Source organism: Auxenochlorella protothecoides, assembly GCF_000733215.1.
Source record: "Auxenochlorella protothecoides strain 0710 unplaced genomic scaffold scaffold36, whole genome shotgun sequence".
Classification (NCBI taxonomy): domain Eukaryota; kingdom Viridiplantae; phylum Chlorophyta; class Trebouxiophyceae; order Chlorellales; family Chlorellaceae; genus Auxenochlorella; species Auxenochlorella protothecoides.
Genome location: NW_011934143.1, coordinates 203,616 through 229,102, shown reverse-complemented (window position 1 = coordinate 229,102; position 25,487 = coordinate 203,616). Strand labels below are relative to the sequence as shown.

The window sequence follows — 25,487 nt, the reverse complement described above, 5'->3', positions numbered from 1 at the left end:
CCCGGCCGCCCCGCGCCGCAGTGGGACGACGACGAGGACGGTCTGCACGCCTGGCGTGTGGGCGCGCTGTGCACGCTGGACGTCGCCACGCTGGCGCTCATGGGCGTGCTGCTGACCTGGCAGGCGCTGGCCTGGCGCGGCGTCCCCCTGGCTGTGCGCGGCGCCACGCTGGGCTTCGCCGCCGCGGCCGGCGCGCTGGCGCGGCACGCGGACGTCGCGCGCGGCGCGCGCGCCGCGCGCGACGAAACCCTGGCCCTGCTCGACCTGGCGGTGTCCGTGTGGCAGGGCGTGGTGGGGCGGGACGGGCAGGCGGGGCTGGAGCCGGCGCCCGCCGCCGCGGCCGCCGCCCCGGTCCCGCCCGCGCGCGTCATGGACGCCTGGACCCTGGTCTGGGTCCTGGGCGTGCTGCTGGCCTGCCAGACGCGGTACCGCGCGCACGCGCGCCTCCAGCTGCTGGTCCGTGGCGGCGCCGCTGTCGCCTTCGACCTGCTGGCCAGCCAGGGCGCCGGGCCCGCCGCGCGCCTCCTGCGCGCCCTGCGGGTGGGGTTGCCCCTGCTCGCGGCGCCCCTGGCGCTGGACACCCTGCTGCACAGGGTCTCCTGGTACGCCTACACGCAGGCGCAGGCGGGGCGCTGAGAGGAGGGAATGCAAGGGGGGGGGGCCAAGGTGCACCGCGCGGCCGCGCGGCGCGACGCGCAACGCGCAGCGCGCGGCCCCCGCCCCCGCCCATGTCGACCTTGACCCAAGGGCGGCGGGCACCCTGCTGAAGTGGTCCAGCCTGCGACGCCATCCCCACGCCCTCCTCCCCATCCACACCCCCATACCCATCACCCGCACTTGTACTTGCTGCCGCTGCCCATGCCTGGGTACCCCGGCGGGCGAATGTCCTCCCTTCCGAGGCCGGCAGCTCCCACGTTCCCATCCCCCCTCAGCCCTTCCGTTCCCATCCCCCCCTCAGCCCTTCCGTTCCCATCCCCCTCTTCCCGGTACTTATCTCATCATGTCGCCGTCTCTCGAGCGCGACCTTCTCGTGCCTGCCGGGGTGATCGCCCTTGAGGGCGCTCCGGCAACTTCTCCTACCTCTTTCCCTTTCCTGACTGCCCAGGACACTTTTTTATGGGTACAGCGGCACTCCTCAAGCCCTGCGTCTTGCACTGCCTCGCTGACGAGGCTTTCCTGGCCCGTATGCACTAGCACCCCGAAGGCCCCACATACCCACATCCTCCGTCCCCTGTGCACATTGTTCTGCCAGCGGCAAACCCCTTTTCCCCAGGTCAGAACGCCTGAGTATACAGCTGCAGGCTTCTATAATGTTGTTGTTGCATGTCCAGGCTTTTGAAGGTCAGTAATCCAGTGATCTTATGTCGTGAAGGAGGTCAAAGTGTATAGGAAGAGGATGTTGCAGCCTAGCTCTTGTCACCACGATCTGTCAGTGTGCCGAGTGATTGTCTGTGGTCCAAGAGGGTTCTGCGTGATGAGCTCCAAAGTGTGAGTCATTCCAGCTGCCATGTCCATCATCGTTGAGGTGCTGCAGGTGCCCCCCTTCGACAGGTGAGAAAGCGGGGAAGGCCCCTGTGCCTGCATCACGAAGGAAGGTTGATCGGGGCGCTGTACTGGGGCAGTAGCTCCGTGCCAAACACCTTCGAGCCAGTCAAAGTCCTTGAGCTGAAAAGGCACCTCAAGTGCGAACCTGCTGGGGACGCTGCCATTCTCTGCAGCTGGTCTGGAATGCCCTCTGTCACCGCGCTCAGGCGCTGGCTCGTCTTCGTTGCTCTGTTGCGACTCCTTGCAGGTGATCCGGGGCGCCTGGGGGATGTGCAGCCTGCATGGCGATTGGGGGGAGCATGTTCAGGCCTGAGCGAGCGGTAGTCGGTGCCCAGGTTGAAAACTCGGCGCCCCCTCCCCCGTGCAGTGGTCATCGGCTTCGGCTCCCCAGACAAGCTGCGCACGAATCTTTACAATCGGAAGCCTTTCCTTGGTGGGTGACGAGCACGAAGGGCAACGCTTGAGCCGGCCTGCCATTGCTACTGGTCGTCGCTGAATGCCTTGTATCGGCCCATGACCCCGCCCCACAGTGAACGACCTGCAAGGCCGCACCTTTGCGGTGTGGACCCTGACATCCTCCGTCCTCTGCCTCATCTGTGCCCGCAACCCCTGCGTGCCCTCCATCTACGGGGCGACCCTGGCATCCTTTGCCATCGCCCTCCTTCACTTCCTGCTGGAGCTGACGGTGTTTGGCACACTCGATTGGCGAGGCGCCCTGCAGCCCGGCATCGTCGCCACGGTCTCTGTCCTCTGGATGGGGGCAGGCTGGAATTACTACACGTCATATGCGCCCAGGGCAGAACCGACGTGCGTCAGGGGGTCCAGGCGGCGACTGCGCTGACCGGCATGGGAGGATGGGTACGTCTTGCCTGGTTTGAATGCTGTTCGAGTCACCCCAGTCCGCCCCATCCCCTCCAACCCACCTTAAATATCCCTATGGTGGCCTGCAGGGTGTCTGAGGAGGTCACCGTTACAAAGGATGAATGAGGACTCCCCTTCAGGGCTGCGAGGGTGTCTGCGGACCTTGCACCGCCTCCTTTTCGCTGTCAGACTACACCTGAGTTAGGTCCATCCCCCTTTACAGCATGCTTGCGCAGAAACCACAGTTTCATCCAATACCCTGATGGGCATACACCCCTGTTGTAATTTAAGAACTTGTGTGCGTGGTATCATTGCCCCCCCCGCTCCTGAGCCGTTCGCAAGGTCAGGGTCAAATGTAAGTTCTGCAGCCATGCAGAGTTGGAGGGAGCTTGGCGCGTGATTCGATGTATCACACACCTCCTGACATCGGCTTTGCAAACCTCGAGACGAGATCAGACTGTCAGTGCAGCGTTCCGCACAGCCCATACACCTGCCGCCCCAGTCATCACCTCCTGCATCCGCGCGGGCGAGAGGGTGCAGCGCACAGCAATGGCAGAGGATGGCAAGCCGGTAGCGAGGGAGGAAGGCGAGGCATCTCCTGCAAAAGGTGAGCCATGGGAGTGGTGGTGGGGAAGAGTGTTGGGGGGAGCACCCACTGCGCGCTCGCGATGGTCACGCTCCACCTACGGTGCCTGACCACAGTGGAGGCTGCCAACGAGGAGACGCACCCCTTGGAGACGAAGTGGACTTTCTGGTTCGATAACCCTGAGGGAAAGCAACATCAGGCGCAGTGGGGCAAAACTTTGCGGCCTGTCTACACTTTTGGCACCGTGGAGGAGTTCTGGGGGTGAGGAGGGTACTCCCGGGAGCGATGTGGATGATTGGGAATCGGAGTATCTTAACCTCTGTTCGAATCTGTGACAGTTTCGGGTGGCAATGGGACCTCCTATCCAGAGAGCCACCCCCTTGCGCGGTGGATGGAGTCTTTGGGAGGGAGAATCACAGCGGCCGTGCGGATCTGCTGTCATCCCTCTGTGGCCTTGCGGATTGGTGTGGATTCAATGCGCAGATGCAGAGCTGATCTACACACACCATGATTATTAATTGTACGATGGATTCCCTTTGCCTCCATTTGCCTGTGCAAGCCACATCTGCCAGCCTCTCACCGTCCCCCACATCCCCTCCCGCGCACGCAGCCTGTACAACAACATCCTGCCGCCCTCCCGCCTGGCGGTGGGAGCCGACATCCATCTCTTCCGGGATGGCATCGAGCCCAAGTGGGAGGACCCTGCCTGCGCCAACGGTGGCAAGTGGTCCTTCCTCATCCCCAGGGGGGGCTCTCCCTCGGCTGCCCAACTGCTGGACACCAACTGGCTGCACGTGGTAAGCCTCTTGGATGGGGAGCAGGGGACCAATGGGGTCCTGCGTCTCTTGCAGCAGAGAGGCCCTGCTGGTGTTGCCACCTGCCTCATGCTATGGCTGCCGGGCCCGAGTCGCAGATCCAGGGGGGCCTCCATCCCCATTCCATGCACCATTGGTCCCGCCAGATCTTCCCCCTGGGCGCCATCCTCAGTCGCCCTCCACCCCTCCTGCTCCTCGCAAGATCCTGGCCTGCATCGGCGAGCAGTTTGACGACGGCGAGGAGATCTGCGGTGGGGTGGTCAATGTCAGGGCCAAGCAATACCGTATCGCGCTGTGGACCCGCACCGCCGCCAACGAGGCGGTGCAGGTGGCCATCGCCAAGCAGCTGAAGGAGGTCCTCCAGATGAGCGACCACGCCAAGATCGGCTTCATGGCACATGTGAGGCCGGGGGCTGGTGGAATGGGCGGGGCTGGGATGGTGGTGCCCACGAGCGGCGGACGTCAGGGCCTGTGGTCCTGTGTGCATTCGCGAGTCGGGGCTGCAGTGCTGGCCCATCGCGCTTGCCATATAGCTGGTTCACGTGGGCGAAGTCGGCAGTCCCTCTCTGGGGGTGATGGAGTGCCTGGGCGTTCACATCTGCTCAGGCCTGTGCGCTTCCAGATTGCTTGTCCCTTCACCTGCCACGGACCCCTTCCTCCCATCCCCTTCATCCATGCAGTCTGATGCCAAGCAGTCAAACAAGCCCAAGGACCGCTACACCGTGTAAATGCGACTGCATGCATTCTTTGGTGTCTGTAGCGGAGGCAGAGAGTGGCACGGCGAGGCACGGTGCCGAATGACAACAGGGTACAGAGGGAGTGACACATCACTCCTGGAGGGGCTTGGCAGCAGCAGTCTGCAGCCCAGTAGAGGAGGAGGATTGGCATCAGGGTAGACTCCTGCAATACAAAAGACTCCCAGTGACCAGCATGTTCACTCGAAGACATCCAAGCCCTGTACTCGGGAGATCACCGTCCCGATCACACACCTGGGCATCCTTTGAGCCGCTTGTAGCTGTCCCGGATGCCGGCTTCTCGGACAGGGTGTGGTGCACCGGGTTGTAGTCATGGGCGATGGCCTTGGCCTCTTTCACGTCCGAGACATCCTCCTCATGTGTCGGTGGGCCCACCACACGCGCGTGCCGGGTTCCGCTGTCTGCCATGATGTTGAATTTGTCAGGTTTTATTGCCATCGCACCCATGTGATGCAACGTGTGTGTGCTTGGAGGGTGTGTGGGCTTCCCCACGGCATCGCATCTTGCCAGCTGGCGGGAGCTCGGGGAGCTCACCACCACTGAGCGATCGAAGGGGCATTGTCACCGAGTGCCGCCATCGAATTCACATGTCAGCTTCCTGTCATGATCACTGCCATTGACTCGCCGCCCATCAGATCAGCTAGGCAGTCGTGCATGGGTGCCTGACGGCCTGCGCGGCCCCGGCAATGATGGGCGTGCATCCCAGCCTGTCCGCCATGCCCGGCATGCTCAGCGCACTAAACCCACCCGTCCGCCCCTTCTCGACCTATACGCTCGTGCCGCAGCATCGGACCAGGGCATGCCCCCCACCCATCCACATCTCGAGGCCCTCCCTGTGGCCCACCACTCAGCAATCGGCCTTGCTGGCGGACATCCAGGACGCCCTCCTGTCCTCGGGCCCACGGGGCATCCTGCGTGGCGCCCAGGTCGCCAGGATCGCGGCCGGCCTGACCCTGGAGCAGGCGCAGCGCGTCGCCCAGCGCCGGCCGCCCCTCTCAGGCCCGGCGGTGCTGCGCAGGCTGTGCGAGGGGCTGGGGGCCACCTACATCAAGCTGGGTCAGGTCATCGCTTCCATGCCCTCCTTCTTTCCGCCAGAGTATGTCCAGGAGTTCCAGGCATGCCTCGACGCGGCCCCCCCCGTCCCCTTCTCCGAGATCAGGTGTGCTGCTGAGGCGGGGGACCATGTGGGGTGGGGGAGGAGCGGCTGGGGAGTGGGCTGGTGGGAGGCTGGGCGCTGAGGCAGAACTTTTCTGTCGCACTGCGTCTGCGTTGGGCACTAAATGTCTGGAGATGGGGCCGCCAAGTGCTGTGACCTGCGACTGGCACCAATGTCCAACCCCCCATCCTCTCCCCCCCCGCCCCCGGGCCGTACAGGCCGCTGATAGAGGCAGCCGCAAAGGCCCCCCTGCACAGCGTCTACGCCCACATCGACCCGGTCCCCCTGGCTGCCGCCAGCGTGGCACAGGTGCACGTGGGCGTGCTGCGTGCCTCTGGAAAGCGCGTCGCGATCAAGGTGCTCAGGCCCGGCATCGAGGACACCTTGCGCACAGGTGTGAGTGTGTAGAGGGCGGCATTCTCGAAGGATCGGTCTTGAGGTTTACCTATTCGCGCTTGGCTCCGTGTGGGAGGGCCGTCCGCCACCGGCTCCCCTCGCCGAAAGCTGGGGTACCTGCTGTGCCAAGCCGCCATTGTCAGGTTCCACGGCCCTCCCCCTCTGGCCCACCTCACTCCCAACCCCTGCCCCCCTTCCCTCCTCCTTTGCCTTCATAACATCCCCAGACATGACCTTCCTGGTGCTGGGGGCGCGGCTGCTGGAGGCTGCCAGCCCTTCCTTATCTCGCACCTCCCTGGCGGCCATGCTCTCCGACTTCCGGACCTCGGTCCTGGGCGAGGCAAACCTGGAGGCTGAGGCCCGGCACATGGCCGCCTTCAGCGCCTACCTGGACGCCAGCGGCGCGCGGCGCCTGGCCACCTGCCCCGAGCCCTACCCCGCCTTCTCCAGCCGCCGGGTGCTGGTCATGGACCTGCTGGAGGGCGTCCCCCTCACCGACGCTGCGGTCGTGGTCGCGCACGCGCCGGGGACGGACCCGGAAGCCGTGCTCCGCGCGGCGCTGGACACCTGGACCGGCTCCCTACTGGCCTGCGAGACGTTCCATGCCGACATTCATGCAGGTTGGCTGGGGGGGGTGGGGGAGAAGGGGGGAGGGAGTCAAGACAGGAATAGGAGTGTGTGGTCCGAGGGCTCAGAGCACAGGCGCACAGGAGACTCGTACGACCATGCGCCGACTCCCGCCCACGTCTCCTCACCCCTTCATCGCCAGGCAACCTGCTGGTACTGCGCGACGGCCGGGTGGGCTTCATCGACTTTGGCATCGTGGGCTCCGTTTCGCCCGTCACCTGGGCGGGCGTGCGTGCGCTGGGCCAGGCCCTAGTCGCCGGCGACTGGGCGGCCGCCGCCGCGGCCCTGGCCACCGTGGGCGTCACCGAGGCGCAGGTCAGTGTGCAGGGCCTGGCGGCCGACCTGGCGGGGCTGGCGGGGCGGCTGGGGGAGCTGGACGCGGCCGCGGTGCTTTCCTCCATGGAGGGGGGCCCCAGCGCCGGGGCCCTTGAGGCCATCGAGCCGCAGGTGGGGGGGGTGGGGTGGAAAGTGGGAAAGGGCATGTTTTTGCGGTGTGGGATGGTGATCCCAGGGGGAGTGAGAAAGGGGGAGGGAGGCTGCTGACAGGATGTCCCGGCGGCAGTTCATAGGAAATGTGATGGATGGCTATCACCGGGTGGACAGGCATCGCCACGCGGGGGCGGGGTTGATGCCGTTTGCGGTCAGTGGAACGGGCTGCTCGTCTTTGCCACACCCCTCCGCACACCCCCTCCCAACGCCCCCCCACACACCGCCAGATAAACAAGATCCTGGTGGACCTCACGAGCATGGGTGAGAAGCACGGCATCCGCTTCCCACGCGAGTTCGGCTTGCTGATCAAGCAGCTCCTCTACTTTGACCGGTACACCCGGATTCTGGTGCGTGAAATGGGTGCTGACTCAGCACCTCTGCACGCCCTGCATGTGTATGGGGGAAGGCCCTGCAAGGATCCCGGACGCCTGTGGAGAACCGGACGATGAAGCGGCCGGCCCCACCGGCACCAATCCACCCGCACCCTCTACCTCCGCAGGCCCCATCCCTTAGCGTGTTTGATGGCAAGAAAGAGGTCCAACCACATGACTACATCGATGTCTGACGCTGACGCTCGCAGGCTCCTGGGTGAAGATCTTGCGATAGATAACCATACACACACTCTCATGAGTATGTCGCCAGGTTGGCGTACTCCCAGCATGCCTGTAATCAGCTGCAATCCTGACTTTGCACAAGCAGGGCACAGCAGGCACTGTTGTTTTGGCCCTGTGCTTGCCACACGCTGATGTTCATGATAGGGTTTCCCTTCCGCAGGAACACACCCACCTTGACCCATTACTCCTGCGCACTCCCTTGCTGCAAGCACATGGAAAGAACGCATTGTGCAGAATCAATTCAAGACTAATCGCTATCCCGTGTTCAAAGCCCCTTCCTGTGGCCCCACATTGGGTCCCCGAGAATTGTCTGTGAGGAGATCCGCGGCCCCCCCTGGGCGCGGCCCGGGAGGGTTGGGCGATTCTCAACAGTGGCGCGTGGGATGAATAATGTCACAAGGCTCCAACCCAAATGACTACAGAGCTCGCTTCCTTCCAGTGAATCAAACTTTCGTGGTGTCGCACCCTGTGGTACGAGGTCAAAAGCCCTGCACCGCCACAGTCCCGGGATTCTGCAGGCATGGAGGACGAGCAGCGCACCGACCTGGAGGCTCTCCTGATTCCCAGGAAACGTGCTGAAGAGGAAGAAGAGTGAGTTGGTGCCGAGCCCGAGTCCGAAGTTTTGAAATGTTGCCTGGGGCACCCTTTTCCTCGGTCAGAGCAGGGTTTGGGGTGTCGGCGAGGAACAGTACTGCAGCCCACCTTCTCAGCCCCGTCCACGCCCACCACCGCGCTCAGGAGGGAGCTCTGTTACCCCAACGAGCCCCTGAGCCCCGGTCGTCATGGTCTTCGCGTCACATCGGTGCGTGAATGGGGGAGTGTGTACATGTGGGTGTCCATGGCCGCATGCAGGTGCTTTCTCATGCATCGTGCATGGCTGCGACCTCCTACTCATGACGCAATCCGGCTGCTGTGGCTTCCGCTGCGAAGTTGACGGGGGAGCGGGTCGCACTCCACTCCCAGCCGCTGCTGCCGGCCTCAATGGCTCTGGACACCTGCCCCATCGTCTGACCTCCCCGTCTCGTTGCCTGCCCGAAACCCACGAGCAACACACGCATGTGCACCCTGTATTGCCCGCCTGCCCCCCTCCTCCTCCCACCCCCTTCCCACCCCCCAAACCTCCCCTCTCCACCCACCCCCATTCCTCCCTGCATCAGGCCACTGCCAATCTGGCGACCACGATCATGGGCGCGGGCATCATGGCGCTGCCGCGGGCCTTCGCGACGCTGGGCCTGGGCCTGGGCTTCGGCCTGCTTATGGCCGTCTTTGCGCTATCCTTCTTCTCCCTGGATGCGTTGGTGCGCTGCGCGGCCATCGCGCGGCGCGGCACCTACGCCGAGCTGGTGCACGCCGAGTTTGGCATGCTGGGCAGCCGCTTGCTGGAGGGGTCCATCGTGCTGAACAATGCGGGCACCATGATCATCTACCTCATCATCATCGCCGACGTGCTGGTGGGCGTTCCCCCGCACTACTCCGGCCTGGTGACTAACCTGGTGGGCATCCACGACCCTGCCGTATGGTATGTCTCCCGCCCCGTGGTGGTGGGCGCGCTGTGCGTGCTGTGCCTGGCTCCCCTGCTCTCCCTGCGCGACCTGGCGCTGCTGGCCCCCGCCTCCACCGCCGCCGTGGGCGTGGCCGGCGCCTTTGCACTGAGCGTGCTGGGCATCGCCGGCCGCGCGGCCTGGACCGGGCGCCTGGCCGCCTTCCGCTGGCTGCCGAGCGCGGAGGCGCTGGGCGGCAGCCCCGCGCGCATCGCGCTCACCCTCCTCTCCGTCCTCCCCGTCATCTCCCTCTCATTCGTCTGCCACTACAACATCCTGCCCCTGGCAGCCTCCCTCCAGCGCTTCAGCGACCGGCGCATGGCCATGGTCATCCGCCGCGCGCTCGCCGTCTGCACCACCGTCTTCACGCTCGTCGCCGGCGGCGGCTACATGCTCTTCGGCCCGGACACCGACGCCAACATCCTGAACAACCTGACCCCGGAGGGCCTGGCAGCCTTCGTGCCCCACACCTTTGCTGCCGTGCTCTCGATCGCGGTGCGCGCGGGGTACTGCCTCTGCCTCGTGGCCACCTTCGCCATGCTCAACTGGGCGCTGCGCCAGACGCTCTCGCGCATCGCGCTGGGCGTGGACATGCCCGAGGGCGCCGCCTTCTACGCCGTCAGCTATTCCATCCTGGCGGTGCTCTACGTCGTCTCCATCGCCTTTCCCTCGGTCTGGGGAGCCATGAGCCTGACGGGGGCCACCGCCGCCGTCATGGTCGCCTTCATCCTTCCGGGGGCCTTGGTCGTCAGGCTGGAGCGGGAGTCGCACCTGTCGCGTGCTCTGGGCTACCTCTGCGTCGGACTGGGACTGGTCATGGGCGTCGTGGGCGTGGCCAACACCCTCTGGCTCTCCAAGCTCTGACCTGCAGGGCGGGAGTGGGCACTGCGCAGGCCCCGGACGAAGGGCCCGTACTGCTGCGTGATCAAGACCGTGGCTGCTTCGGTGCGACGAGACCCAGCGGCGACCTGGCTCGCTGTGACCTCCTGGCCCATCTGCAGCGCGAGACCGCGGCGGCGGCCTGCTGGCCTCCGATGTCCCCCTGGGCCATTCTACCCAACATCATGCATGTGGTCGGGATCTGCCCATTCCCTTTCAGCCCTCAACTGCTGGCCCCAGCCTTTTGGACACTGCCCACCCACTTGCAGCTGTGCTGGTTGGCCATCATGGGCCGCTTTCCAGCCTGTCACATGCAGCTTCCGCGAAACCACCCCGTGCTTGCCGGCCGGCCTGCAGGGCTGGCAGCATCCCCGGTCAACACCGACCACTATCTCTGTCTACAGCTTGCCACATTGTCAACCGAAGAGTGCGGGTGTGACATGGTACAGGAAGCACTGAGTGGCAGGGGCCAAGTTCCAGTGACACGCACAAGGGGCTGCATGGCTCTGCCAGAAGCATGCTGCGGGGGTTCGAGGGGCCATGTGCCAAGCAAACGCTCGTTCATGAGGGCCCAGCATGGGCGTGCAGCAGGCTGCACCCCGATTCCAGAGGCTGTCGTGGCGCGGGCGTTTCATTGCCTGCATCCATCGGCCCTGACGGGCCGGCCCTCAGGACCGTGTGAGGCCTCTGCCCTTGCCAAGAAATCAGGCTGCCACTCCGCCCCTCCTCAGGCCGCCGCCCCACCAAAGGTCAGGCCGCCGCCCCACCAAAGGTCAGGCCGCCGCCTCCACGGCGGCCCGCAGCGTGGCGATGACCTGGCGCGGGTCCTGGGCGCCAAACACGGCCGACCCTGCCACGATGACGTTGGCCCCCGCCTCCGCGGCGGCCTCGATGGTGGCGGGCGCCAGCCCCCCGTCCACCTCGATGTAGAGCCCCGGCCGCGCCGCGCGCAGCCAGCGCACCTTGTCCAGCTGGTCGGGCATGAACTTCTGGCCGCCGAACCCGGGCTCCACCGTCATGATCAGCACCATGTCCACGGCGTCCAGGTAGGGCTCCAGGCGCTGCACGGGCGTGCCGGGCTTGATCACGATGCCCACCAGCATGCCCGCCGCCCGGATGGCCCGTATCAGGGCCGAGACGTTTGGGAGGGGTTCCGCGCCCGGGCCCGGCTCGGGGTCCACCGCCTCGAGGTGGAAGGTGTACATGTCCACCCCCGCCGCCGCAAAGTCGTCCACCCACTGCGCGGGGTTGGAGACCATGAGGTGGCAGTCCAGGAAGGCGTCGGTGTGGGCGCGGAGGGCCTTGACGATGGGAGGGCCCAGGGTCAGGTTGGGCACAAAGTGCCCATCCTGTGTAGGGCGGGAAGTGGGGGGATGCTTGAGCGCGTGTTTGCAAGGGGGCGTCTGTATGCTGAGACGCCGGTGCATGCAAGGCCACCGGCAGCCTGGCCCGCGGCTTGTGAGATGGTCGAGTGCAGAGTACTTTCCCATGCCCTCCCTGCACCTGACCAACCCCAGGTCCCCCTGATCACCATGACGTCGACGTGCAGCCAGTCGGCCCCCATGCTCAGAATTTTCTTGCTCTCTGCGGCCAGATCAGCAAAGTCAGAGGACAGGATGGATGGCGAGATGATGGCGGGGGGCCCCTTCCCCTTGGGAGCGGGGGCGAGGGACCGCGGCATGGCCCCTTCCTGGAGGAATATAACCTCAATGAGGAGCGGTCGTTTATTTTATATCACCGCGGGATAGAGGGTCTCGACTGAGCGAGCCAGTGGCGCCGCGTATGCCACCAGCATGGTAACATGAATGTGACCGGAACTCGACGCGAGCGCGCGACCGCGCCAGATGTATCTCGCACTGGCAAAACGCGCTGGGCGCTTATGGACCTGCAAATCTCGTCCCTTATGACTATTCTAAAATCTCGCCTCGATCAAGCTGCTCGTGCCGCGGTGAGGCCTCGCTCATGGCCGGGCTGTCGCTGGTGAGGAGGTAGCCATGGCGGGCTCCCAGGACTCCAAGGACGTGCCCACCCCGAAGAAACAGCGCAAAACAAGGGCAAATGCAACACTCAAGAGACCTGGGGACCCGCATGAGACCAGCTCGCCCCGGGCTCCCCGGTACGAGGGCTCGCCTCGGGTGCCCACTACCCTGGCTCCTGCCCTGTCTGTGGGTGCCAGCAATGACACCGGCACGGGAAAGCCGGATCTGGACGGCGAGGAGGATGCTGCCGTCGTAGGAAGTGAGCGGGGTCCAGTGTGAGGGTTCCTGTTGCAGATGGACGGGACTGACATTGCTTATCACTGAGGAGCTGGAGTGCCAAGTGGGCCATCCGACCGCGTCGACCTCACTCCCGGCTCAACTGCACAGGCGCCACTGCGGCTTTCCGCACCCTGTCGGTCCACGCCCTGGACGGACAGGTGGCGGATGCTCTGGGAGCTGTGGCTGCTGCTGTTCGCGATGTCCAGCCCCCCTCCCCGAAGAAGCGGAAGGCGGGGGCGCCCCAGACCGCAGGCAGGTGGACTTCTAGCTCCTCCACTGTTTGGACTTGCGCTGCAGGGCGCTGGCCTCTGCACGCAGCAATGTGCATGACCTATCGCCCCGCACACATGTCGCAGGTCGCGGGAGCCCTCCACCCCAGCGTGCCCTCCACGATCTGCTGGCCGAGTTTGGCCGCATCGAGCTGAATGCCGACATGCTGGCGGCCATCCAACGCACCGAGTCTCATGCCGCCCTGGGTGAGACAATGCGATAGCAAACGAGGATTTTTAAGGAAATGGAGGCGGCAGGCGATACCAAGGGCGGCCTGGCAGGTGCTTCATGTGAAAATCGGGCAGCGGTCCGTACCTCTCCTCCCCAGGGTCATTCGATACCCTTGACCCTCATGCATGCATGCTGCCCCCTCTTTCCAGCAGATGGAGCGGCCCGGCACTCGACACATCAGCAGTCCCCGCTCACCCTGAACCGCGCCGCCTTCGAGCGTGTGGTCGGCGCCGCCCGCGCCTCGCTGGCTGCCGACCTGGCGCGGCTTCGTGCCCGGGCCGAGGGGAACCCTGCTCAGGAGACACTGCTCCGCACCTACGCCCTGAGAGCCGTTGCACGCTTTGCCGAGCAAGGTGCGGACTGAGTGGTGCGGAGGAGGAGGGGGGGGGGACATCTGTGTCATGTGCCTGGCAGCCTTGCTGCCTGCAGGCCTGATCAGATTGACCTGACAGTGGTGGTCATGGCTGCTTTGTTTCTTTGAATTGTTGTGATGCTCCCCATGCACCTCCCCCTCCACAGACTGGGAGGAGGAGCAGGAGGGAGCGGGCGACGCCGAGCTCGCCAGCGACGGGGTGGAAGGCGCGGCGCCGAGCCTCGAGGGCGAGGGCAGCGCTGCGGCGGTGGCTCCCGTACGGGCTCTCCGCCGCGGCAGCAGACCCCCGCCGCCCCCGCCCAACCCCAGCCGGCGCGCGCGGACTCGCACGCCTCTGCCGCGGCGCGCGGCCGCGGCGGCACGGAGGAGGACGAGACCGCGGCCAGCGCCGACAGCCTGGCCGCCCGCCTGTCCAGCGCCGCGCTGGCGGACTCGGTGGCGGCCCCTGATGATGAGGCTGGGCGGCGAGGGAGTGGGGAGGTGCCCCAGGCGTCGAACTCAGTGCTGCCAGCGGAGCCGGCGTCCTGCGAACCGGCTCCCCGTTTGCGGAGCGAGGCTCCTCCGCGCGACTTGCGCACGCTGTATCCTTGCGTGCCCGTGGGCCCTCCAGCCGCGCAGCGGCCCTGCTGCAGCGCGCAGAACAGCGTGGGCGGGGAGCGCGCCAGGCCGAGCTGGGATGAGGGCAGCGACGGTGCGACGCGGGGGGCGCCAGACCCTGGCTCGTCGAACGACGCCAGCAGGGTGGACGAGGCCTCGGCCGGCAGGACCAGCGCCGGCGCCTCCTCCTCTGCAGGGGGCTCCTCCTCCTCCTCCGACCAGCAGAGCAGGGCGGGTTGGGGTGCGGGCGGCAGCGACCCCGGACGTACACGCTCTGATCCGCTGGTGGATGCCCCCGCCCGCCCCAGGGCGCCGACCACTCCCTCTTCAGAGGCGGTGGGGCCCCTCGCCACGTCGCCGGGAGGCTCGCGGGCGGGCCCCTCTCACCACAGGGTCCCGCCGCGCGGGCAGCCCGGCGCGGGGGAGTGGTACCGCCCGCCGCCGCGCGTGAATCAGGTGGGCGGCAAGCACGCGGCCAGCAGCTGCAGCCCCTCGGTCAGCCTCGGCGCGGAGGTGCACAAGCGCCCGCGGAAGGGCGCGCTGGGGGCCCTGCTCGCGGGGTCCTCTGCCGGCGGCTGGTGGGGTCGCGAGCGCAGCGGCGAGCTCCTGCGCCGCTCGGCCGACGCCGCGGCCTCGGCCGGCTCCGTTCGCGCCCCTGGCGCCGGGGCGGGCGGGAACTTGCCGGCGGCGGCCGGGGGCGAGGGCGGCGCGGCCCCCTCCAGCAGCTCGGAGGGCAGCCTCTGGGCGAGCTCCCTGGTCTGTGCGGACCTGACTCTCAACGATGTGGGCAGCCAGTACTGGCCGTTCAGGAGGGCCGGCACGGCGGCCGCGACAGGAGGGAGGCCGGGCGGGCGGGACGGCGGGCGGGACGGCGGGCGCGCCGCCGGCGCCGGCGGCGCATCCGACGCAGATCGCCCGGCACGCACCGAAGGGGGCCAGCAAGCGCTGGATCCCGGCCCCGCCGCCAGCTCGCTGGTGGATGGGCTGGTGGCGGCGCTGGGCGCGGCCATCCTGGCGGCGGTGGAGGCGGAGGTGGGCCGCGCCGCGCTGGCCCCGGGGCTGAGGAGCCTGGTGGCCGCCACCGCCTTTGACGACCTGCTGCGGGAGGGGTCGACCCTGCAGTCCCCCGCCACCTCCAGCTGGGACGGTGGGGCCAGGTAGGCCAGAGAGCCAGACACAGCTGCCCTCCTTGTGTTACTCTCAGTCTTGAGGACGGTCCTGGCCGCTGCCGGTGCGCCATGTAGCATTGACAAGCACCCTGAGAACTGCCCCTGCACCCTCGGTGATACCTCTAAGAAATGTAATGACTGAAATGCGATGCAGTGATGGACCATGAATGCGAGTCAGGCAGAGGGACGTGTACAGATAAAGGTCAACATGGCCTCGGCAGCGGCCAAGTCTCGCATCAGTCGTACTGCTGGCGCAGCACCATCTCCGCCTCCGACTTCCAGGCGGCGTGCGAGCTCTGGCCCTTGCTGCGCTTGTCCTTCTCCCTGTCTTTGCGCTCCTGCCTGTGTGGGACAAGAGGTGGGTTCCGCCAGTCATCGCCCCTGCAACTCGCTCCATCGGCTCTTGTACCTCCCAAAATCAGCAGTACAGTAGCCAGCTCAGGACGCCGCCATTCCCCACCCCACCCCACCTCTTCCTGGGCAGCACCGCTCCTCCAGCGCCCTTGTCCAGGAATTCCTCCACACCCATGGCCTTGCTGGGCTTGCCACGATCCGGCTTTTCACCGCCTGTCATTGACATTGGTGTGAGGGGGAGGGGAAGAGGTTTGTCAGAACGACATGATTCCATGCCACATGGATTCGGATATCGTGCCTGTGCCGAGTCACACCACAGCTACCTCGACACCCCCCACCTCCAAGGAGGGCGATGGCTGCAGCCGAGACAGGCGTGGGCCCCTCGCCCCCACGATACTGCACGGCTGATGCCTTGATGACGCCAGGCCCCGCCGCTGCCGCCTCCTCCTTGAGCTTGGGTGCCATCTTGCTGACGTCCCAGGAGCCGTCGCCCCTGCCACCGCCCTTCCCCTTGCCAGACGCGATTGAATCTGGCTGTGCAGGCCTTGGCTGACGTGCTGGGGCCGCCACGGGTCTCGTGGCCTGAGGGAGGGAGGACAGGAGGTGAGACCGAGCCTGTGCAACAAGGCGACACCCAGCGAGGCCCCTCCTCAGGGATAGATTCCCCGCGCATGCCTACCTCGGGATTCAGGAAGGCGGGAGGCCCAGACACACTCTGAAATGCTGTGAGCGCCGGGAGGAGCTTGGGCTTCGTGGACGGGTCACCACCCGGTATTGACTCGGCACCCTCCTCATCCTCGTCCTCATCCTCAGCAGCTCGGGTCGTCTCATCCCTGCATAGTGATCAAACGTTTGGTGAATAAGGGTGCACTGCCCTGATCAGAACAAAAGCATGAAGACACCCCACAACGGCCCTTGTCCCCCAATCCCTCACGCTGCAGTCGCTGCGTTCTCCTCCTGAAAGTAGCTGTCGTCGCTTGATGGAGAGGGGCTGGCTGGGAGGACCACCGGTCTGGCAGCTACGCTGGGCCCATCTGCACAATGTCATGGGGTGGCTGGGTGCAACTGTCTTCATACTACAGGCGTCGAGGCCCACCCGGTGTGCCCCTCGGACATCGCAGGGCACCCTCACCCACCGTTCCACAGGGCGTCCAGGTCCTCCTCCTCCTCCTCATTCACATCGATATTCTTTTCGGTCTTCTTCTTCCCCCTTGATCCCTTTGGTGGCATAACAACAAGTGCGTGGAGGACAGGCGCAGGGAGGAGAGGTTCCTCGCGAGTCTTGGGGCACTGGAGCGATGCACCGGCACAGCGAACCTGGATCTCAAGCCACTTCTTTCCTCATAGATTATTCCAGCTCACAGAGATAGTCCTGGCCTCAGCATCCTGTGCAGCGTCGACAGCGAGGTGTCGAGAGGCTGAGTTGCGACTCTCATCGACATGCTGTGCATGCTGCTGCCCCACACCTCGAGCTCGAACGACCGTGCGAGGAGTACAAGACACGAGCACCAGCACGCCAAGGAGGATCATCACCCCCGTCCTCGCCAGCCACGGCCCCTCCCCCTGCCGCCCTGCCAGGCCCCTCCCCGGCCGCCGTACTGCCGCTGGGGGCCGTCGCTGTGCGGCCCGGCGTGCGGCGCCTGCCAGTCCGGGAGCGGCGCCGGTCCGGCATGGGACTGCGGGAACTGCCCGGGATGGAGGCTCGGGGGGTGCGGCGCGTATGGATCCTGCGGCGGGCGCGGCGCGTAGGGCGCCGGCGCCGCGTACTGGCCCGGCCCCTCGGGGCGGAACTGCGGCGCCGCGCCGTATACCTGCTGCGGGGCGCCTTCCTGGCCCAACCGGCGCATGGGCCCCGGCCCCGCCAGCGGTGCGGCTGCTGTGCCGGACGCGCCGGGTGCCGCGTACGGCGCCGTATGCGGAGGAGCCTGCGGAGCCACCGCCGCCGCGCCGGGGGCGACGCGTGCCATCGGCACGCTGGGCCCTGGCTGCTTCCAGCCGGCCGTGTCGGCGGCCGCGGCCGCAAGCGGCCCTGCGTCGGCCTCCCACCTCGACCGCCGCTTGGCGGGCTCGGGGGGGATCGGCGCCACGGGCTGCGCCCCCGCTCCCTGCCCCAGGCTGGCGGCCAGCGCCGACAGCGCGCCCCAGTCGATGCCGGCGGGCAGCGTGATGGGTTTTGCAGCGGCGGCCGGACGCGTGGAGTCCGGCGCGCCCGCAGCGGCGGCCGGGGCAGTCGCCTCGTGGGTCGGCGCCTCCGCAGGCGAACGCGGCGCGGGGCTGCCCCTGGCGGCGGCCGGCGGCGCCACGCCTGCGTCGTCGCGCCCAGGGTCCGGCGCGGCCCGCCCCCGGATCACTGGCACCCTGGCCCCGGGCTTGGGCCGCCAGTCCTGCGGTGGCGCGAGGGGTCATGCACGGCTGAGACTTTGGTGTGGCGTGGCTGTGGTGAGGAAAGCGGTGCCTCGGTCACACAGCAACGTCTCCTGATGCCCTGCTCAATCTTGCTTCATCCTCCTCGTTCAACCCCCAACTCCCCCGACAACCCCCCCCATGACAAAATTCGACCTCCACCCCCACCCCCACCACCTCCCCTGGACAGGCACCTTTTTGTGGATGAGCAGGACCAGGGCCTGGTCGTCCCGCAGCGCTCCTGCAGCCCCCGCCCCGCCGCTCCCAGCCGCCACCTCCAGCACGCGCGCGGCCAGGTCCCCCGCCGCCAGCACGTAGGCCTCCACCCCCGGCTGCGGCGCCGCGACCCCGGTGCGCCCCCGCGCGCGGTACAGGGCCAGCAGGTCGGCCCAGAGGCCGGCCTCGCGGGGCGAGGCCCCCGGTGCCAGCCCCGCCACGCCCGCGCTGACGGCGCGGTGGCGCGAGTGGCGCAGGTCCAGCAGGAACTCCTCCAGCCGCGCCAGGGTCACGCGGCCACGCACCTCCACGTCACGATCCCCCAGGAGGAGGGCAGGGGATACGGCCCCTGCCAGGCCCTCCAGGGTCACCAGCACGGAGCCCTCGCCGGGCAGCACCAGGTTTGACCGCCAGGCGCCGGGGGCCGGGGAGGAGCTGGCAGTGGCGGCCGAGAAGAGGTGCGCCAGGGGCGAGGGCGGGGGCGGCGGCAAGGCGCCGTCGGTTTGGCCGGCGCCGCGCGCCGCCGCGTCGCCCGGCCCCTCCCCCTCCTCTCGCCCCGCTGTCCACCCGTCAAAGCCCTCCAGCTCCTCAGCCGCGTCCTCGGCCGCGTCCTCCGCCGCCGCCGACTCCACCGCGCTGGCCTTGATCTGCGCCCAGTCCAAGCTCGGGGCGGGGCGGGCGGGCGGGGACTGGGCCACGTCGGCCCCCGGCTCCAGCTCCGGCACGGGGTTGCGGTCGTGGTCCAGCACGCCGGCATCCATGCTGGCGGCGCCGGCGACAGCATCGCCTGCGGCATCTCCGGCGCCAGGCTCCTCCGCAGGCGGGCTGGAGCCTGCGTCCGGTGTTTCGGCGGCCTCGCCCACGGCCCGGGCTGCCTCGCCGCCGCGCGCCTCGCGCACGGCCGCCTCCTGCGCCTCCTTTCGCGGCTGGCTCTCCCGCGTCTCCAGCGCGGCGGCCGTGGAGAACCTGGCCGCCGCCTCGGCGTCCAGCACCGCCATCTTCAGAGCCTCCTCCTCCTTCCTCCGACGGTACTCGGTCAGCTCCTGTGGGTGTGGGCACATATTGGGGGGGGGGCAGGTTGGGGGTGTGAAGGCTGAGTGTGTGGAGCGCCTGGGGACGCCATGATCACACCTGAGCCGCGGTCGTTCATGAATTGGAGCTGATGCCCGCGACTGCATGCCGGCCGGCAACCCAGCAGACGATGCATGGCACCTCCAACCTCCTCCCCCACCTCCGCACCTTGTTGGCCAGCTCGGTGGCAGACAGCGTGACCAGCTTCTCCGGGGCCAGGCGCCCCGCCATCACCTCGCCACGCAGATCTGGGTTGGCGGGGTCCTTCAGGTTGAATTGGAGCGTGCGGTACCGGGTCTTGTACTCACGCGATGTCCCGCCGTGCAGCCGGAACAGGGCCGCCTCCACCGCCGCCGCCACCTGACCCGAGGTCAAAGGGCACTGCTCGCCCCGGACCGCGGCCTCCCCCACCGCCAGCTCCAGTGCCTGCTCGAGCCCTTGCCGAACCTGTGCTTGATGGGGGAAGGGGGGGGGGGGGGCAGGATAATCCTCTAGCTCCATGGCATTGCAGAAGCATTGCTGAAGATGCAACCCGTGTCTCCTGGCAAGAGGAACAAGCAATACACAGCGAGTAATGCTGGGGGAGGGATGGACACTTTACCAAGAATCCTCAAAGAACAAAGGGAAGGTCCTGCCCACCACTCTCCTCCGCATCGCATGTCGACGACGCCCTCTCCTCTCACAACTCAGAGCCTGTCAGCACAGACTTTGACCCAGCCCTAGCACTTGCCTTCTCCTGGACGCCCGCATCCGACAGGTGGTCTGCCTGGTGCCGTCGGGGCGTGCCAGACCCGTAGAAGTCAGAGGGGCCCTGGGGCTTGCTGCGCGGCGTGCCCGACGCGCCCCCCTGCGCCTGCCGGAGCAGTTTCTGTGCCGCGCGCTCCGCGGCATCCTCGTCGTCGTCGTCGCCGTCATTCCCCCTTGCCCCGCCCCGGGAGGCTCGCCGCCGCTCCATCTTGGCCGCCCGAGCCACGAGTGGGACCTCGTCCGAGCCAGAGCCGTCGGCGTCGTCATCCTGCATGATTTTTGGGAGGGTGGCAGACCTGGTGCAAAGCACAGGACTGTGAGCAAGGAGCTCACGTGGGCGAGCGGCTCAGCATCCGAGCACTCCTGGGGAATGCCTGGTGGGGGTGTGCACTGCGGGCCTGCCATCGCCAGCCCGTGGGCTGGGTGTCTGAGGCCGTCTTCGCCAGCCCACCGCCCACTCGTCCCAACCCCTGTCGAGCCACACCTCAGAGGCCGAGGGGCTGCCCACCTGTTCCCCATCAGAATCTTCCTCCCCAGTGGAGGCCCTACGGCGCTTTGAGCCGCTCTGCCGCTCCCTGGCCGCCTCCACCTCGAAATCTGATGAAGAAAGGGGGATGCATGGTGTCAAAGGTGCAGACACTGGGCTTTGCAGCTTGCCCCGGCAACATGCATGTTGCCGCAACACAATATAGGGCCCCTCCCCCATCCTACCTGACCCTTCAAATGTCCAGACCCCCGCGTCACCTGAGTCTTCTGCGCTGTTGTCACGCGCCCCTGCGTCTGAGATGCTGCTCTCGGGGCTCGCACTGGCTGCCGTGACGGGCAGGTGGCCCAGCCTCTCCTCCAGTGCCCGCCCTGTGTAAGGCGCGTCGAGGCCCACCTCGTCCCTCCCCAGATCGTGATGAAGGGGTCGAGGCTCACCTGCAGTCATTTAAGGCAGGCAGGCTGTATTTTCTGCAGAGTGATTTCCCCATGTGAATCCCTTATACTTTCGTTTGTGCCGCCGCCGGCTCGGTGAAAAGGGGCTCTGCCCCGCCTCATCCTCGTGACCTCGGAAGCACACCCATGTGAAAAACATACAGCACGGTTTGAGGGCCTGTGCCACACGCCGGCAGACTCACGAAAGGCTATGTGACCCTGATACACCAGGTCAGCAAGGTCAGCCCCGGTTTCCAGCTCGTCGGTGTCCTCATAGTACAGGTCGCCTTTCTTGGACGCCACCTTGCACTCGTCCACGCGAGCCCTGTACCACGTCGCATTGGCCTGCTCCTCGTCCGGCCACAGGACGTACACCTGCTTGTGTAGATAAAGGTGACCGGGTGGGTATCTGCCTACTGCCTGGCGCGGCGCTGGGTCACAACACTGCAGTTTGCGCTCGAGGCAAGGATGCCGGGCATCCCCTGCCAGCCCGCCAGCCCACAGGGGACGCACCGTGCGGCTGACCAGGGTAGACTTGATCTCTGACGGCTTCATCAGACGGTAGACGTACATTACCTTTGGTGGGGCCTCTCGGGAGCTGCCCTCTATGGCTGCACCAGGATTGGGGAGGGTGCTCGGTGGGAAACCGCTCGGACGTCGAGGTACTGCTGATGAACGCCCCCACCGCACGAGAGGCACCCACCAAGCTCTAATCGGGAAGAGGGCTTCCGCTGTCTTCTGCTCCGACTCGTCATCGCGCCGGGGCTGGTGGTGTCTCTCTTGGAGGACCTGCGCTCCCTGAACACTTCGCCGAGCCAGCAGCGGGCCCCAAGTTACTCGATATTACTCAAGAGCTCGAGCACCACCTGGGAAGAAACGGAAATCTGTCGTGTACACGCAAAAGCACGGCGTTTCTGACACCGACATCGGGCTTGATGTAGCATACGGATCTCCGCACCGCGCGCGCAAAACTTGCCGAGCATTGCTGCACCATCCAGCCTTCCCCCCTTTGGGCGAGGCATTCGTGTTTCTAGCTTGTGACATTGGTGCAAGCGGTCTACGGTACTGTTTCCTTGCGACTTGCGACAGTTACATCGGGTGCGATGGCAACCTCCAAGGATGCTGCAAAGGCCCCAAAGCCTGCTCTGTCCAGCAAGTTGATGGGTCTCAAATTCATGCAGCGGGCTGCACACAAAGAAGCAGTCCAAAGCGCTGCGACAAAATCCTCGCAGCCATCTGAGGACGTGAGCTTGCTGGGTGGGGTGTTCGACATGTTCTTCAAGACCAACTGCTCCCGTGCTGCTCCACAAGTCGGGCCAACTTGAATTACCCACCGCCCCCATAGGCCCATTGGGTGAAAACGAATGCCGCCCAGCGCTGTGTCGTGGTCTTTGGGGGAGACCCACCGCTGTCACAGCGTGGCCACAACCGGGTCAGCTTCGGAGGGCAGAACACGGCTGTCGAGGCTGAGGCGCGCCGATCCTCAGCGAAGGCTGCTACAGGGGTTAGGGAAGAGGCAGTGGACGACGCTGGGGCAACAGTGTCCGATGCTGACCTCGCATCCAGGTGGGCTGGAGGGACACAAATTCATGGATGGAGCCTGGAGCTTGTGATGATGTCCCTGGCGTCTCAGTGATTCTTACCCCTGTTCTCAATAATAGGCTGGAGGAGCTGCAGTCTGTCAGGACGGAGCGATCGGATGGAGCTGCCAGGAGGGCTGAGGTGAAGCAAGAGGTAGGCCAGAAGCGCTCCAGACCCAGATGAAGACCCAGATACATTCCCTTTGTGACTCCCTGAGTTGAGGTTTGAGAAAATTACCGCCGCCTGAAGATGAAGTAAGTTGGGTTGCACAGCTGCCGGGGGTGAGTCCGCCCACGTGCTCGAAAGTGGGCCATTGGCCCCCGCCTGGGGAGAGCCGATGAGAATTGGCATTTCACACCGCGATGCCGCATTACTGCCCTTCGGACTCACCAGTTGGGGGTAAATTTGAGGCCTTTGGGCGGCATGTATATCCAGACCATGGAAAGTTGCAGCGCGAGGGTCTTGTAGGCTAGATCGAGGTTATTCCCACCTCGTCGATGCGGTCCCACGAGACTGGCACCTCAGATTCAATGTCGTAGTGACATAAACAAAAGGATCGACGACATGTTTGGCAGGCGCAGACGGTGCAGGGGTGCCATCAGCCCTTGCGCCCATGTCAAGGTCGCACTCCTTCTGTGCATGGCCGCGGCTTGCCTGCCAAGGGCCCCAGCTACCGGCCTAGTCAGCTGCCAGGACATTCCTGAGCTTCAAGGCTTGTCGGGCCTTCCTCCTGTCCACGGCTTCTGCAGGCAAGATTGAGCGGGGAGTTATTAAGTGGTGTAGTAGTGGAGGGGGGTGAAGGAGCCCTGGAAGAGGGAGGCTCAACTGTGCCCCGTATTTCACAGGGCTCCCTTTGCCTCTTCGAGATTGGATTGCATGCCAAGTGCAATGTCCTGCTGGATGAAGCCAGGACCATCCGCAGCACCTGCACCCCACACCGCCGCCCTCACCCCAACTCCCCCAGGCCCTCTGGCTCCAGCTCCAGCCCTTCGGTCGTGGAGGTCCAGGCCAGCTCCCTGCAGTCGGGCCAGCCCCCCCCACCCCCCACCCCCTCGGGTACAGACCGCTGGATCCTGCAGTGGCGCAACGCCAGCTCCGAGGCAGCCGCGGCAGCCTGCGCCGCCAGCGACTGCGGCCTGCGCTTCTCGCGCGTGCTCTCCGGCGCGGCGGCGCGCCTGCCCCGCGCCGGCCTGGCCTCCTTCCTGGCCGTGCACGGCGCCGCGCTGGCGGCCCTGCACGCCGACTCGATCGTCTCCGTGGCTGACACGCATGTCCAGTCGGTGGGCGGCGACGCCGACCAGCTGGCGGCCGGCGCCGAGTCGCGGGCGGGGCGGTGGGGCCTGGACCGTGTGGACCAGTCCGCGCTGCCCCTGGACGGGCTCTACCACTACGCGGACGACGCGGCCACGGTCACCGTGTACGTCGTGGACACCGGCATCCTGGCCAGCCACGAGGAGTTCCGGTCCTCGAGCGGCAACTCCACCAGCCGCGCGGCGGAGGCGTACACCACGCTCTCCTCCGGTACCCCGGGCTCGGACTGTCAGGGCCACGGCACGCACGTGGCGGGCGTGGTGGGCGGGCTCTCCTACGGCGTGGCGAAAGGTGTCGCGCTGAGGGCGGTGCGCATGCTGGACTGCCAGGGGCAGGGACTGGTGTCCGATGCGGTGGCCGCGCTGGACTGGCTGGCCGACAACGCGGCGCGCCCCGCGGTGGTCACGTTGTCGCTGTCCGGGGTGGAAAGCGTGGCGCTGGACCAAGCGGTGGCCGCCGCCGTGGCCGCGGGGCTGCACGTTGTCGCCGCGGCCGGCAATGGCGACGTCGACGCCTGCAGCGTCAGCCCCGGGCGCGCCACCGCCGCGCTCATCGTCGGCGCCTCCGACGAGCGCGACCGCCGCCTGTACGCCGGCGACGGCGTGGCGAGCAACTACGGCGCCTGCGTCGACCTGTTTGCGCCGGGGTCAAACATCCAGAGCGCGGGCATCACCTCGGACACCGCGTCGGCGTGAGTTGTGCATGGGGTGGGGGGGGAGGATTGAGGATGGGGATTGGGGAATGTGCTGGCTGGGTTCAGGGGAGTGTGTCGGGTGCGAACAACCAAGGGGGGTCCGGGGATCAGAGCGGAGCGACAAAGGAAAGGTGACCATCGAGGCGGTGCACGCTCAGCCTGGAAAGCATGGGTACTCTGCAGGCCCACACTGGGCACCGCCCGTCGCCAACTTGTGTCCAGCACCCTGGGTCAACCCATGCCTGCCCATTTTTAGACTGAACTGGCTCCTCAGCACCTCTACCTCATGTGCGCACAGCCACCCCCTTCCCCGATACTCACTGCCTGCATAGGTACCGGTCGGGCACGAGCCAGGCGGTGCCCTTTGTGGCGGGGGCGGCGGCGCTGGTGCTGCAGGACCAGCCCAGCCTGGCCCCCGCCGCGGTGGCCTCGCTGCTGCGGGACGGCGCCACGACGGGGGTGCTGTCCAGCTCCGACTCCACCTGGACCTTCTCCGCCTCCCAGACGCCCAACCTGCTGCTGCAGAGCCTGGCGACAGGCGTGGCGCCGCCGCCCGCCGGCTTCCCGCCCCCCGCCGGCTCCACGTCCCCCGCCGGCTCCCCGTCCAGCGACACGCCGGTGGCCGGCGCCAGCCAGCCCCCGCCCCCGCCGGCGGCCGTGACCCTGCAGTCCATTGGCGGCTCCGCCTACGCCTGGGCGCTGGGGCCCTGGAGCGCCTGCGACGCCGACTCCTGCCTGCAGACCCGCACGCTGGCGTGCCAGCTGGCCACCGGCAACGGCACCGCCGTGGGGCTGGCCGCCTGCGCCGCGGCCGCCCAGGCGGCGGGGTCGGCCGCGCCCGCCACCGGCCGATCCTGCTGCGCCGCGGGCGGCGGCGGCCCGCGCGGCGGCGTCATCGTGGCCGCGGCGGCCGGCAGCGCCTTTGCCATCGTGCTGCTGCTCCTGCTCCTGCTGTGCGCGCTGCGGCGCCGGCGCGCCAGGGCCACGCTCGAGCTCGGCGGGGAGGGCAAGGGGCCGCCGCCGCCGCCGC

General features: G+C 66.8%; 9 protein-coding genes across 9 annotated transcripts in view; 6 read left to right on the top strand and 3 right to left on the bottom strand.

The window, feature by feature from the left end:
• Window positions 1-1,728: 1,728 nt before the first annotated feature.
• Window positions 1,729-2,532, top strand: F751_3360 (putative ergosterol biosynthetic protein 28; the record flags this gene model as incomplete). The annotated part of the gene is made up of 4 exons (XM_011397737.1): window positions 1,729-1,792; window positions 1,913-1,978; window positions 2,076-2,352; window positions 2,496-2,532. 4 exons carry the CDS (start codon window positions 1,729-1,731, stop codon window positions 2,530-2,532), a joined length of 444 nt encoding a protein of 147 aa, XP_011396039.1.
• Window positions 2,533-3,074: 542 nt separating this feature from the next.
• F751_3359 (Eukaryotic translation initiation factor 4E-1) lies at window positions 3,075-4,535 on the top strand (the record flags this gene model as incomplete). The annotated part of the gene is made up of 4 exons (XM_011397736.1): window positions 3,075-3,253; window positions 3,603-3,789; window positions 4,010-4,207; window positions 4,488-4,535. The coding sequence occupies 4 exons, from the start codon at window positions 3,075-3,077 to the stop codon at window positions 4,533-4,535; spliced, it is 612 nt and encodes a 203-aa protein (XP_011396038.1).
• Window positions 4,536-4,634: 99 nt separating this feature from the next.
• On the bottom strand, window positions 4,635-4,970 carry F751_3358 (hypothetical protein; the record flags this gene model as incomplete). Its single annotated transcript, XM_011397735.1, has 2 exons — window positions 4,635-4,664; window positions 4,797-4,970. The coding sequence occupies 2 exons, from the start codon at window positions 4,968-4,970 to the stop codon at window positions 4,635-4,637; spliced, it is 204 nt and encodes a 67-aa protein (XP_011396037.1).
• A 281-nt stretch (window positions 4,971-5,251) lies between these two features.
• Window positions 5,252-7,795, top strand: F751_3357 (putative aarF domain-containing protein kinase, chloroplastic; the record flags this gene model as incomplete). The annotated part of the gene is made up of 7 exons (XM_011397734.1): window positions 5,252-5,338; window positions 5,414-5,721; window positions 5,937-6,112; window positions 6,342-6,734; window positions 6,884-7,188; window positions 7,458-7,577; window positions 7,730-7,795. The coding sequence occupies 7 exons, from the start codon at window positions 5,252-5,254 to the stop codon at window positions 7,793-7,795; spliced, it is 1,455 nt and encodes a 484-aa protein (XP_011396036.1).
• A 1,233-nt stretch (window positions 7,796-9,028) lies between these two features.
• Window positions 9,029-10,249, top strand: F751_3356 (Sodium-coupled neutral amino acid transporter 1; the record flags this gene model as incomplete). Its single annotated transcript, XM_011397733.1, has 1 exon — window positions 9,029-10,249. The coding sequence occupies one exon, from the start codon at window positions 9,029-9,031 to the stop codon at window positions 10,247-10,249; it is 1,221 nt and encodes a 406-aa protein (XP_011396035.1).
• Window positions 10,250-11,037: 788 nt separating this feature from the next.
• F751_3355 (Ribulose-phosphate 3-epimerase, cytoplasmic isoform) lies at window positions 11,038-11,945 on the bottom strand (the record flags this gene model as incomplete). The annotated part of the gene is made up of 2 exons (XM_011397732.1): window positions 11,038-11,613; window positions 11,796-11,945. 2 exons carry the CDS (start codon window positions 11,943-11,945, stop codon window positions 11,038-11,040), a joined length of 726 nt encoding a protein of 241 aa, XP_011396034.1.
• A 313-nt stretch (window positions 11,946-12,258) lies between these two features.
• F751_3354 (hypothetical protein) lies at window positions 12,259-15,154 on the top strand (the record flags this gene model as incomplete). Its single annotated transcript, XM_011397731.1, has 5 exons — window positions 12,259-12,502; window positions 12,879-12,998; window positions 13,176-13,376; window positions 13,543-13,652; window positions 14,450-15,154. 5 exons carry the CDS (start codon window positions 12,259-12,261, stop codon window positions 15,152-15,154), a joined length of 1,380 nt encoding a protein of 459 aa, XP_011396033.1.
• A 244-nt stretch (window positions 15,155-15,398) lies between these two features.
• F751_3353 (PHD finger protein 3) lies at window positions 15,399-21,444 on the bottom strand (the record flags this gene model as incomplete). Its single annotated transcript, XM_011397730.1, has 12 exons — window positions 15,399-15,504; window positions 15,633-15,729; window positions 15,855-16,026; window positions 16,196-16,349; window positions 18,292-18,518; window positions 18,834-19,178; window positions 19,375-19,653; window positions 19,949-20,221; window positions 20,438-20,550; window positions 20,698-20,874; window positions 21,075-21,246; window positions 21,385-21,444. 12 exons carry the CDS (start codon window positions 21,442-21,444, stop codon window positions 15,399-15,401), a joined length of 2,175 nt encoding a protein of 724 aa, XP_011396032.1.
• Window positions 21,445-23,328: 1,884 nt separating this feature from the next.
• Window positions 23,329-25,487, top strand: part of F751_3351 (Glyceraldehyde-3-phosphate dehydrogenase, cytosolic) — a gene marked incomplete at both ends in the record, with an annotated part of 5,238 nt that continues 3,079 nt past the window's right edge. The window contains 4 exons of the mRNA XM_011397728.1: window positions 23,329-23,342; window positions 23,417-23,603; window positions 23,730-24,454; window positions 24,790-24,916. Coding sequence (XP_011396030.1) covers window positions 23,329-23,342; window positions 23,417-23,603; window positions 23,730-24,454; window positions 24,790-24,916 — 1,053 coding nt within the window. The remainder of the gene's footprint in view (window positions 23,343-23,416; window positions 23,604-23,729; window positions 24,455-24,789; window positions 24,917-25,487) is intronic.